This window comes from Lemur catta, chromosome 7 (assembly GCF_020740605.2).
Source record: "Lemur catta isolate mLemCat1 chromosome 7, mLemCat1.pri, whole genome shotgun sequence".
Lineage (NCBI taxonomy): Eukaryota > Metazoa > Chordata > Mammalia > Primates > Lemuridae > Lemur > Lemur catta.
This window is the reverse complement of record NC_059134.1, coordinates 72,005,446-72,018,966: the sequence shown is the minus strand read 5'-3', so window position 1 is coordinate 72,018,966 and position 13,521 is coordinate 72,005,446. Positions and strand designations below refer to the sequence as shown.

Genomic DNA, 13,521 nt, shown 5'->3' with positions numbered 1-13,521 from the left:
GAAATTAAGACCAATGCAAATTTCTAAATGCTGACAAATACCACAAACTTTTGATGTTTTTGAATTTTTTGATAATTTGGGAAAAGTAGCTCCATAGTTTTATTAGCTGCCTGAGATACCTATATAATACTTTTAAATAAGTTATATTAACTTGGAAGCATTCAGAATGCCAACAAAAACAGTTGCAACTTGTTTTTGCAATTGCAGAATGATATTTGGTTTATAAAACATTTATTTTATGTAAGCTGCATCAAAGAAAATTGAAAATGAAAAAAATCACCAATGTCCCCCTCATATAACTACTTTTTTCTGTGCACCAACAAGAACCTGCTTTAAATTTCCATGTTAATTTACGTCTCCCAGATTGTACCAGGCAAGGTTAGTGGCTACTGAAAATACCACCACAACAGGGCTACTTAAAGACACATTCATGAAATACAAGGGACCCAGAAAAGCCAAAACAATCTTGAAGAAGAATAAAACTGGAGGACTCATGCTTCCCAATTTCAAAATTGTCAAAGCTACAGTAATCAAGATTCTGTGGTATTGGCATAAGGATAGATACATAGATCAATGGAATAGAAGTGAGAGTCTAGAAATAAACCCGTACATTTATCATCAATTATTTTTTGACAAGGGTGCCAAGACAATTCAATGGGGGAAAGAATAGTCTTTTCAATAAATGATGCTGAAACAACTGGATATTTATATGCAAAAGAATGAATTTGGACCCCATCCTCACACCATATTAAAAATTAACTAAAAATGGAACAAATTTCTAAATGTAACAGCCAAAACTATAAAACTCTTAGGAAAACTTGAACTAAGTAATGGTTTCTGGACCTCATCAAGATAAAAGAAACTTTCGTGCTTCAAAGGACACTATCAAGAAAGTGAAAGAATTCACAGAATGAGAAGATATATTTGCAAATCATGTCTCTGATAAGGGTCTAGTATCTAAAATACATAAAGAGCTCTCACAACTCAACAAAAAAAGACAAATAACCTAATTTTTAAATGGGCAAAGGATTTAAATAGACATTTCTCTAAAGAAGGTATACAAATAGCTAATACACAAGAAAATATGCTCAGCATCATTGGTGATTAGGGAAATGCAAATCAAAACCACAATGAGATACCACTTCACACCCAGCAAGATAACTCTGATAAAAAAGACAAACAATAATAAGTGTTGTCAAGGATGTGGAGAAATTGGAACCCCCATACATTGCTGATGGGAATGTAAAATGGTGCAGCTGCTTTGGGAAAAAAGTTTGACAGTTCCTCAAAAATTTAAACATAGAGTTATGATAAACTCAGCAATTTCACTTTTAGGTATGTACCCAAGAGAATTAAAGCATACATTTACACAAAAACTTGTACATGAATGTCCATAGCAGCATTATTCATAATAGCTAAGAAGTGGAAAGAACCCAAATGTCCATCAACTGATGAATGGATAAACAAAAAGTGATATATTTATACAAAGGACTATTATTCAGCTATAAAAAGGAATGAAGTATTGATACATGCTACAACATGGATGAACCTGGAAAACATCATGTTAAGTGTTGAGGTCTTGTTATAACAGCATGTCGTAAATTTTGTATGTGATTCCATGCATATGAAATGTCCCAAATAGACAAATACAACATTTATTTTACATAAGCTGCATCATAGAGACAGAAGTAGGTTAGTGGTTGCCAGGGGCAGAGGAGTAGAGGAGATATAGGGGAGTGACAGCTAACGGGTATGGGTTTCTCTTATGGGTGATGAAAATGTTCTGAAATTAGATAGTGGTGATGGTTGCACAGCCTTGTGCATATAATACAGATCACTGAATTATACATTTTATCATACAAGGTAAGTTTTATGATATGTGAATTATATCTTAATAAAAAAGTGGAAAAAGTGAAAGAAAGAAGGATCAGTTAAGCAGGAGGTTATAAATGATTTGCCTATGCAGAGAGCAATTTCAGCTTGTCATGGTCCCATTTCCTTATCTATAAAAGATCTACGCCATTATCCTTTTTGTTTCTCTGAAGTGCTGTAACTGAATTACTAAAGAATTTCAGAACTGAGACATACCTTTTAAATTCACTGATTTATTACACAGAATGAAAGCCAAAGTCCAGACAGGTTAAGTCACATTCCCAAGGTCTCAGACCTGGTCAACTACACATTCAGACCTAGATCCTAGGGAATTATGAAGCCATTGACATAGTATGGGACTCCCTTCATGCTGCTACTGGGAAAGTTCTACGTGAATTAAAACCCACTGTTAAAGGTTCTCTGAAAAGAAAAAAGTTGTTAACTATACAAAAATGACCCTGTGCAGTATAAAGACAAATATTACTCAGCCTCATATCTAATTTTTTAAAAATAGTAATGAACCTGTGTGCAGGTGGCTTAAATGTTTTATAGATGAGAAAAAAATCGAGCTAGAACCAATCTGTTCTACATTGCCACATCATTGTCTTTGAGTTTATATTCCTCCTCATCTCCTCATCCTATCGCCTTCCTCATCTTGCTGCCTTTTCTTGCCTTTTTCAATCTTGCCTACCTCTTTCCCCCCACACCAGGTGTTACATTCTTTGGTTGCCCCTTCATGTGACAATGGTTTTATAATATTTCCTAGGCAGAGAACAGAGAGAGAATTCAGTATTTCCTTCAACATGGTTGATCAAAACTTGTTTTGTACCATTGATAATTTAAGGAAGCTTCTTTCAGGCTCACAGCTTTATTGGAAATGTCACGTACATTTTTAGGATTGATGTCAAATTTGAGGAAACCTCAATCAAGTTTTTTTTCATTTGTAGGCTGTAAGAGTTCCAGGCATTTTGAGTTTCCTTGTGTGGTGGTTAATTTTAAATATTTTTTAATTGACAAGTTTCGTTAAAATTGTGTTGATGATGCTATCTTTGTCGAAGTTAGTATTTTGTGTCAGGTCAGCAAAAAATTTAAGTCTTTTTTAATGTGTTCAGATAATTTACTATTCTTCATTGGGCAAATTATCAAGAGTCAATGCAAGAGTCTTTTCTGTAATTCTGTTAGAAAGCTATTTCTTTTTTTAATAAACTACTGTTGCTATGACCTAAATTTCTTTTTGGCTACAATTGTCTTCCCATTGTCAGAATCATTTTAATTTATACAATGGTTCATCATTATTGCTTTTGTTTTATATTCCATTTCTTTAAAATATATTCCACTAAACTCAGATGAAATTTATACCTTTAGATAGGATCAGCCCCAATATGCCCATAAATGCCACCCAACATAAGAGGAAGTCAGAATAGAAAGAGACAATGGTCATAACCAATTGTTTAAAGTAATTTACTTTGGCAAATTGGAAAAGAAACTAGACCATGTGCACGTATTTCTAGGGTTTCTCCCAGGGCCTTGGAAGGGGCTCAGACAAGGGAGGAGACCTGAAGCTTAAACGTCATTGGCTTCACAGTGTATGAGCCTCTGGTGGTGTGCTCTGTCTACATGTATGTTATTGTATGAGCACATATGTGTAAGACATATGCATATGTCCCTGGAGAGCATGGTCCTGATACTTCCTCAGATCCAGCCCAGGTAAAATGGCTCCATGAGCAAGGGATGTTTCATCTACACTGCAAATGCCGTTGGGCTCAGCTGCATGTCCCCTTTGAGGGGATTGAGTGAGGTAAAGGACAGGCGAGGAAGGGACCTCAAGTCCCATTCTCCATAGTGTGATCCAGCCTTCAGCAATTCCCACCCCCAAATTCTCTCACTTCCTCTCCTGACTTCCTCTGCAGAGGCCGCAGAGCAGCACCTCTAACAGGGCAGTCTCTGGAGTCCTCTGCCTGGGTTCAAATCCTGACTCATGACTTAAGCTGGTCTAACTAGATTTATCCCTGGAAATTTTCTAACTGGATTTTAATGGTGAGATCTAAGGTAACCCCTGAGTTGCTGGAGAAAACCAATATAGACTAGGAAAGAGGGAAGCCAGTAGAGACAAGAAAGGGGCATGCCTGGAAGAGTGAGAGGGGCTCCAGTCCCAGCTCCTGAGGCCCATAGATGCCATGCTGCTTACAGCTCTACTGCCATATGTGAGCTGCCCCATGTCCTTCTAACACCCCCTCTTGTGGAGTTTGGGCTAGTTTAAATGGAATTTCTGTTGCTTGCAACCAGAGTGTCCTGGACTAAATGTGTCCCCATACCTGCTTCTCCTCCTGAGGTCCCTATCTCTGTAATAGCAGCACTGCCCACTCAGAGGCAAACCAGAGCCTGAAGTCATCCAGGGCTCCTCCTTTCTCCTCACTTTCTTAGAATCTCCACACATAAGGCATGGTGAACAGTTACACAGGTTGTTGACTGCACAAGTGCATCCAGCTGAAGAGGTGAGTGGGGGCTGAAGTCCAGCCTGCTCTCTGCTTGCCTAGTCATGAACCCTGCAAGGCAGTGTCCTCAAGGGAGAGGGGCATCTTTTTCTAATTGAACACTCCCTATAGGATACTGGGGCCTTCCTCACATACATGATTGGTTCCCTCAGTGCAGGAATTCTGCCTTCTCCTCTCTTCATCTGATTCCTTCTCATTCCCCGTTATCATCTCTCATTGTACCCTTTACTTTTTCTTATAGCACTTCTCACCATTTATAACACTGTATTGATTAACTTGGTTCTTTGCATAATGGCTCTTTCCCCAGCAGATTTTAAGCTGTATGAAGGTAGAGACTGTGCCCTCAAGGTTCTCCGCTGTCCCCTCAACACCTACACATTATTTGACACAAGTGTATCCAATCCTATGACTCCTCTCGGTCCCCAGTCACTGCCCCAGTTCAGGACAGGTCATGCCTCCTCTGAGCAATGCCAGTGGCCTCCTGACAGGTCTTCCTGTCTCAAGTCTTATTCTCTCCTATCCATCTGCCAGCCCAAACTGGCCTTTCTAAAATACAGACTTATCTGTATCCTTCCCCTGTTTAGATTCCTCTATGGCTCCCTCTTTCCCTCAGGATAAAGCCCAAATGAAGTCCGTTGCAGTCCTGCCTCTGGCCCCTTCCCATGAGCAGCTTCAGTCCTAAGAAGGCATGGTTTTCTTTATCTTACCTCTGGGTCTTCCCCAGGTCCTTCTGACACCACCTCTTGTGGGGGTTCAGGCTAGTTTAAATGGAATTTCTGTCCCTTGCAACCAGAAGTGTCCTGGACTAAACGTGTCCCTTGCACTTGCTGTTTCCTCAGCTTGAAGCACCCTTCTTTGCCCCCTCTTTCCTGATCAACTCCTTTGAGGCTCTTATTAGGCATTACCTGCTTGTCCATATCTCCCCCAAACTGGCCAGAGAACCTTCCTCTTTGCTCCTATGGTGTCCCTCTACCACACACGCCCCTACCATTATCACTTAATTCATTGTGATGTAACCAGCTGTTAAAAGGTCCCACCCTCCCCTCAAATGTCTGTGTCAAGGGCAGCAACTGCAGTCAATGGTCTCTGTTTTCACCCAGCATAGGGCCTGGCATCTGTTGAATGAATAAATTGGTAAATGAGCCCCAGGGTGTCTCAAAGAAGTGTAAGGAACCCCAAGTGGCATCTGGGGAAGTGGCCAGAAGACAAGTAGAGGATCATTAGTAACAGAACAGCTCTGCAAGGCTCCTCAGGGACACTCTGTTGGGGAGAACAGGTCCTCAGATTTGTAATGAGGCTGTTCCTTCTGGCATCATGTCTTGTCTGCATTCCCTAGGGCCCCCCACTTGACTAATGAAGGCCTTGAAAGTGGGCCTGTAGGGTTTTCAGGAAGATGGTCTTTAGGGGATCTAGGAGCTGCTGAGCTCCTAGTGGCATGTGTGTGTGTGTGTGTGTGTGTGTGTGTGTATGTGTGTGTTGGAGGTAGGGAGGTGGTACATGAATGGGGAAGAACTTTTGCTAGACCATCCCTCCAGGGGCCTTGAACTCAGGGGAGAGCATAGTTTCCTGTGTGTGTATGTGTGTGTGTGGTCTCTCTAGTGGGTGTGTGTGGGTCTGCGGGCATTTGAGTGCATTATCTACTCTTGTTTCTCGAGGCAGAGCTCAAATGGCACTTCCTCCAGAAAGCCCTCCTCAACACCCTGGCTAAATAAATGACCCCCTCCCATGCTCTCACGGAGTTTGCAGCCTGATAAGAATACTTATGCCACCTGTGACAATGCTAGTTCCCCCGAGCCCCTTTCCTCACTGGCTGTGGGCTCCTGTCTTCTTACAGTATCTGATAGGACCAGTATGCCCAAGTACTGGGTTACTGGCCAAGTAGAGGTGCTTCTGCCTGTCTGGCCTTCTATGCTGTCCCCTTGCTGTCACTAAGAGCCTGTAAGTACCATTCAGCTTACAGTGCTTCTCCACACTCGTTTAGTTTTTCCTCATAATGCTGTCAGCACCTATCACATCCTTTATGCCCATGAGGTCGCCAAGTGGCACCCAGGGCCCCCACCTTCCAGTGGTCCTTCTGAATACCACACCTGGATTCACTCTGTGTGTGTGGAGGGGCGGGATTCTCAACCACGAATGCACTTCAGAATCACTCGGGAAGCTCTTGAAAAATAGCAATACCCGGCCCTGGGTATCTGGGGCAGATATATTAAATCAGCATCTCGGCGGGAGGGCAGATACAGATTTTTAAAAAAATACTCATATAAATCTGTGCATCCTCCCATAAGAACCACTGACTTGTGTGTGGTGATGTACGTCAAGTTCAGAGGAACCTTTCCACATATTGGAGAAATACGCACCCCTCCTTTCTCCTGGCGGCGGGCTTCCTCTTCGCAATCAATTCGTTTGCCGCCTACAGGCGTCGCTGAGGAACAGCTGGCCCTGCTTGCGGATTTTCCTCGGGATCCCACCCCAGGCCCAGGGAAAGCCGGAGCCACCGCGGTATAAATTAGCGCCTTTATTTGGAACACCTGAACGAGCGCCCGCGGCTCGCCCGCCCGCCGTATAAACGTACAAAGTCCCTGTTGCACCACACACCATGCCTCAGAGATAAATACAGCCCTAGGGGCTCCTGCTCTGGCAAAGCAACACTTATTTACAGGAATAGATTACAAAAGTATTACAAAAAAGTGGTCCTGAACCGGGGGACGGAGTGGGGGTGGGTTACGGTTCCACCTGCTACACTTGGGACTGGAGTGCACCTGAGCGGATGTCGCAGGGGCTCCCCAAAGGAGAGGACGCCCCCCCAAAAATAAACGGTGCATCTAGGGGGTGGGGCTTATGTCTGCGAGAGTCTCACCCCCCCCATGGGGAAGGGGGCAAGGAAGAGGAACACAGAGACACCACCGACCCTCGCAGGCGGTCTCCAGGAAGGGTGCCGCGAGGCAAAACGGACTATGTCCTTGCCCTGGGGGAGGGAGGCGGGGGAGGAAACACACCAGTTCTCCTGCTTCTCCCGCCTCGGAAGGGGTCGCTTTTAAAGCGCTGTTGGAGGGGGGCATTTAAGCTCAATCTTCTGGGCGCGAGGAACCCTAGGGGCACCGTCCCTCGGGAGGGTGGGCAGCTGCGCCCTCCGACGCGGCCGCCCGCCCCCTCAGAGCACCTGGTAGATCGGGTTGGGGTTCGCGCCCGCCGGGCACTGCGGGGCGGTGTCCGGGGACGGGGTGGGGGCGCCACGCTCGCCCTCGCTCTGGGCGGTCGCCTCTTGCGGGCGCGGAGGCGACTCCGGCGGCACGTCGGCCAGCAGGAGCGCGGGTGCCGCGGGGCTCTCGGTGGAGATGCGCTCCACGATGCTGGACAGGCAGTCTAGGCTCGACACGGCCGCACTCTTCCCGGGCCTGGGTTCTGCGCGGGGAGGGGTAGGTTAGTGAGCAGGGCTGGAGCCGCGGACGAGTCTCCCACTCCTGGACCCAGTGCTTTGGGGCAGAATGGAAACTGAGGACCTGTTGGAGTCGGGAACGATCCAGCGAGAGTGTAGGACGAAAGGAGAGGGAGCTACACTCTTAGTATCTCGCCCCCTGCACCACCTCCCAGGATATATACGTGGGGGCAGGGATCCTACATACAGGGAAGCCAGGACAGCTCAAAGCAGGACATGGGAAGGAGGAGCGCAGAATACGCACCGCTGGGCGCCTCGCTGTAGTAGGCGCCTTCATAGCAGTTCCGCCGCCGGGCGCCGCTCGGAGGGCCGCTGTAGTCCATCTGCAAACGGCAAGGGCAACCAAGTCAGGCCCGCAGGACCGCGCGGGGCCGAACACCACTCCCTGTAGCCGCCCCCTCCCCAACTCTAGTCTCAGCCTCCAGCTCTGGGCCCGAATCTGTCCTGGTTGGGAGTGGGGCTTAGGGGTGGGCAAGAGCTGAGATCTGTAGCGTGCAGCGCCAAACCGAGGGCGGACGGTCACCTAGGGGCTCAAGGGGAAGTAGGGATAAGATCTTCACGTGGCCGCAGCAGTGTTCTAACAGCGCCCCTATTGGGCCGATCACATCTGTCCCGCTGTCTTCCAAAGCACGAGGCTGCCACAGTGACAATTGCCCAGGACACCGGGGTCCATTTTCGGGAAGGATCCTGGCCCAAACCTCCCGGAAGGCCAGCTCCCTGCTCTTGGAAGAGCGTCCCAGGATCCTGAGTGCTGCCCTCATTTCTCCTCCCTCCTGGGGTCCCGGCCTTACCATGCCGTCGGAACAGTTGGAGCGCGGGCTGGACGCGTCCGAGTCTCCGCTGTAGTGCTCGCCTCCGCGGCCGGGGGGCAGCGGGCCTGGCGCGTAGAAGGCGGAGGCAGCGCCAGGGGCCGCGGCGTCCTGGTCGCGCAGAAGAGCCTGTAGGCTCTCGATATAGCGGATGGCGTTGCGGAGGATCTCTACCTTGGGCAACCGCTGGTTAGGGTTGCTCGACGTGCAGCGCTTGAGCGTCTCGAAGGCCTCATTAACTTTGCTCAGGCGGCGTCGCTCGCGCATGGTGGCGGCCTTGCGGCGGTCGGCGTTGGTGGTCTTGCGCTTGCACGCCTTGCAGGCCCACAGTAGGCAGCGGCCCGCCTGGTGGTGCCCGCTGGGCGCGCGCACATGCTCGTCCTCGCGCGCGCCCGGGGCCGGGTGCACGGCCGCAGGGAAATGCGAGTGCTCCTCAGGCTTCAGGAGTGCGCCCACGTGCACCAGGCGCGGGTCCAGGTCCTCGAAGAAGCGCAGGTCCGGGGAGTCAAAACACGGGTCGTCATAGAAGTCATCCGCTGTGGCAAAGGAGCAAAGAGAGCCGTCGGGGCCCGTCAAGTCTACGTCTCGGAGCGGCGGTGACAGTAGCTCCATATTCCGGTGGGGGGAGGCACGTCCTGGCTTCACCCAAGGTTTGCCCGGAACTTTTTGCCGCTCGGGAACCCGGGCTGTGTGATGGCAAAGCTCAGGGAGTGTGAATGCACACCGAGCTGCCCGCCACCCCGCCCTGTCCTGTCCGACCTGACTTGTGGCGAGGGAAGAGGCGGCAGCGCCCCGGGGCTTCCCCACCCCTAGCTGCGCGCCAGGCGCCGGGGGCTATTTATCCGTAGTATAGCCTGAACGCGCGGCGCCCGAGCGGACAGCTGGGGGAGGGGGAGCGCGAGGCCAATAGGAACAGAGCTGGGCGGAGCTTGGGGTCCCCTGGGTGGCCGCAGGAGCTAGAGAGTGTCCCGCCCTTCCGCCCCTAGGCACCAGCCCGCGCTCTCCATCCCTTCCCCTGGCAGGGAGGGAGCGAGGGACTGGCAGCCCGACGCGGCTGCACTTGGCTCTCGGGCACACCCTTTCCAAACCTCTCCAGCACCCGACTCCTCCCGTGTCCGCGGGAAACCGGGCGGCGCGCGCTCCCTTCGGAGCGGACTTTGAGCCCACCAATGTCCCCAGGAGTAGAGAGAAAGTAGAAATCAGTTCGGGAGAGATTTGGAGAGACGCAAGGCGTTGGGGGCAGAAACACAGAGCTGAAATAGTGAGAAGGTGAGAGATACACCCAAAGAGGCTGACAGATACCCGGCTAGTCCCTGCCCTGGGAGTCGCTCAGAGGGTCTCGGCCCGGCCCAGCCCATCGTCCCTGGACGCTTAGAACCCCAGCCGCGCCTTTAAGAAGTCCGGGATCGCTGCTAAAGCTTCTCTCTAATCTCTCCAACTGGGGTGCTGCCTGGGTCCGGACTCCCGCACGTTTCTGCAGCAAGGCGCCCAGTGCCATGGCCTGGGGTCCAGGCTAAGATGCCTCTTCAGGTGGAAAAACTCCACTTGTTCGGGGTTTGTCTCCACCTCGTCCAGTGCTGAGCCAAGGGAAGTGCATTTCTCAAAGGTCACCAACTCCAGCAGCTGGCCTGGCGACATCGCCTCAGAGTGGAGTTTTTGAGAGTGAAGTTTGCAGACCAATTGAGTCCAGACTCCAAAGTTTCCCAACTGTGTGATTTTGTGAAAGTCACCTCTTATTCCTGAGCAGCAATTTCTACTTTATAAATTTAGAGATAACAGCAGTCTCTTGGAGCAATCCTGGTCGGAGTAAGAGACCAAGGATGTGGAAGCCCGCAGGCTTCTATGCCCAGCAGGCTTCTTTCCTGTTGTTTGGGGCAGGGAGCCCTGACAGGGGCTCATGTGGTCTCCAGGCCAGCTGTGTCTCTCACTGGAGAGGCTGGGAACAGAGGAGGAGGCAACCACCCCATGGGATCTCCAGCTCCCACGCAAGCCCCAGTGTCACCCACTCCCGTGGGGCCTCTCAGCTTCTTCCTGAATCTGCAGTATGCACCATCCTCTCAGCACTTGGGTTAGAACTATCCCTTGACCATACACCCCTGCCTGGATCTCTCCTCCTGGAAACCAGACATTTAAGACAGAGTTTAAGAGAGAACCTTATGCCTGTGCCACTAATTTGTGGAAGCCATCCTCACTGGCCCTCTGGACCCTGGGAAGCCCTCCCTTCCCGCCAAACACAAGGCTGTTTTGGGGTCCTACCTTCTTCACTTCTCTGCCACTGGTAGTGCAGAAGGTCCCCCTTCAGGAAGTGATTACCTCCCTTCACCCCATAGTACCACCTTTGTTTATTCATTCAATAAAGTCTGCACAGCCTAACTGAGCAATGACAAAGTAGCTCCATATTCCTCCACATCCCTCCAGTGGGGGGCCCTACAGGAGTTGCCTGGAACTTCACATATTGTGAAGTGTCTGTTATGTGCCAGGTACTGGTCCAAGGTGTTAGGGATACAGCAGAGAACCAAGACCCTGCTTGCATGGTGTTTACAGCGTAGGGCTGGGTGACAGACAATAAACAAATAAGCAAGGAAGTATATGATGTGAGGAGGTTGTAAATTTTATAAAGAAAAATAAAACAAGGCAAGGGAACAAAGTGATGAAGATTATTTCATTATATGGAGTGGTTAGGGAAGGCCTCTCTGAGCTGGTTACATTTGAGCACAGACCTGAATGAAGGGAGGCAGAAGCAGATATCTGAAGATATGTGGGGCCAGATAGAGGAACAAGCATGTGCAAGGGCCCTGGGGCAGGACTGTGTTTGGCAGGTTTGAAGTACAGCAAGGAGGATGGTATGTCTGCAGCTGGGTGAGCAAAGGGGGAGAGTGGTAGGAAATGGGGTCAGGGAGGGGGAAAAAGGTACTATATTCTGAGATGGAAAGCCCTTGGAGGGCTTGAGCAGAAAAGAAGAATGTCACTGACTTACATTTTAACAGGAGCATGCTGGGTACTGGAGGGCAAGGGCAGAAGCAGGGAGACCTATTAGGAGGCTGTTATAATGGTCCAAGTGAGAGGTGCTGGTTGCTGGATTTGGGTGTCAGCAGTGGAGCTGGTGAAAAGTGCTTGAATTCCAGGTATATTTTCAAGATGGAGCCAGCAAGATTTATTCATGATTGGATGTGAGCATTGGCACAAGAAAGGAGTTAATGATGACCCTTGGAAGACTAGAGTTGGGAAGAGCAGGTTTGTGGGTGGTAGATCAAGCATTCAGGTTTGGGCAGAATTTGAAATGCATATTGGACATCCAGGTGGAGGTATGGTAAGCAGGGGGATTCATGAGGCTAGAATTCCAGAGGAGAGGTTGGGGCATGGGGAAGACCTATCCACTCTACCTCTAAGACATGTCTTGAGTCTGTCCATCCCCAATGTCACCATCCTGGACTAAGCAGCCACACTACTGGCCTGGACAACCACAATAACCTGGCTGCTCTGATTTCCACTCCTGCTCCCCCCCCCCATAATCCATTCACTACACACCAGCCTGAGTAGACCTTTAAAAATGTAAATGGAATTATATCACTCTTCTTATTCAAACTCTCCCAAAGCTTCTTATTGCATGTCATTTTCTTACCCAATAAGGCTCTGCATAAGCTGACCTCAGCCTGTCTCCAACTTCACCTGGAACCAATGTCCTCTTGGTCACTCCATTCCAGTTAGCCTGACCTTTCCTTTCTTCCAATAATCTGAACAAGCTTCTGCCTCTAAGTCTTGTACTTGCTGCTCTAAGCTCATAGCATTGTTCCCAGGGCTGGTCCCAGGATTGGCTGCTTTTCCTATAATAGGTCTCAGCTCAAATGTTGCCTGCTTGAGATGTCTCTGGCCATTCTCTCTAAGACAGCTGCCTCCTTTACTCTGGGTCACATCACCCTGCTCATTTTCTTCCTGGCAGTGCCACTCTTTACAATTTTCCTTATTAGTTTGTTCATGACTGACTTAGCCCCATGAAGGCAGGGACATTTTGTTCACAATGGCATTTCCAGAAGCCACCACAGCAGCAGTCACACAGTAGGCACTTGATAAATGTCCAATGAATGAGTGGGTGGTTTCACACCTTTTGGATCTCTATGAGTATATTTGAACTTCTTGAACCGTGACAATGAGGATGGTTGTATTTCTTCAAAACTAGACAGTCACATTCATGATTAGACATCCATGCTCTGTTACACTTGCCCTTCCTAAGCAAGGCTCAGGCCTGCTACAATATTGTAATGGTATACTATAGAGAGATCTGGCTTTTATTATAAGCATGAGTCTTCTCATTTGACTTATACTCACATTGAGGAATGTAAGTAACTGTTTTATGAATGATTTAGATTGTTCAAGCCTTAGCAGGATGCCTGGCACATAGTAGGCACTCAATAAATCTTTCTTGGGTGAATGAATGAATAGATCCACTTAATAGAAGAGTACTCTGAGATTCCCAGGTGAGCTCTTCAAACCATTGATTTATGCAAATCTAGATTTTTCTCAAACCTGAGCAAGCAAAGAAAATACAGAAATAAATTGGATGTTGAGACTTAAGTGATTACAACTTTGCTTTTTGTGTTTTGTGTTCATAAAAGCTTCCTTAGGGCTGTCATCAAGGTGCCTTTACAATAAATAAATAAATATATTAACATGTTTGAACTTACCAAACATGTTTAATATTTTATCACTTGTGACTTCTAAATCTACACTTCTTTGACAGTTTTAAACTTGATTTTTAGCTTCACCTTCTTCTGTAATCAGGCAAAGCTGTTCTAAAGCACACACACATTCTAGTGGTAAAATGCCACCTTTATGTTAGGCTTTCAAGTGGAATTTTTGTTTGCTACAAGGTTTCTGCTGCTCAAAAAAAGTTTGGAACTCATTGAACTCA

At 48.3% G+C, this 13,521-nt stretch overlaps 1 protein-coding gene across 1 annotated transcript; it reads right to left on the bottom strand.

Moving 5' to 3' along the window:
* Nucleotides 1-7,518: 7,518 nt before the first annotated feature.
* On the bottom strand, nucleotides 7,519-9,421 carry MYOD1 (myogenic differentiation 1). Its single transcript, XM_045557624.1, has 3 exons — nucleotides 8,595-9,421; nucleotides 8,048-8,126; nucleotides 7,519-7,769 (listed from the first exon to the last, which is right to left on the bottom strand). The coding sequence occupies exons 1-3, from the start codon at nucleotides 9,222-9,224 to the stop codon at nucleotides 7,519-7,521; spliced, it is 960 nt and encodes a 319-aa protein (XP_045413580.1). The 5' UTR covers nucleotides 9,225-9,421.
* Nucleotides 9,422-13,521: the final 4,100 nt, after the last annotated feature.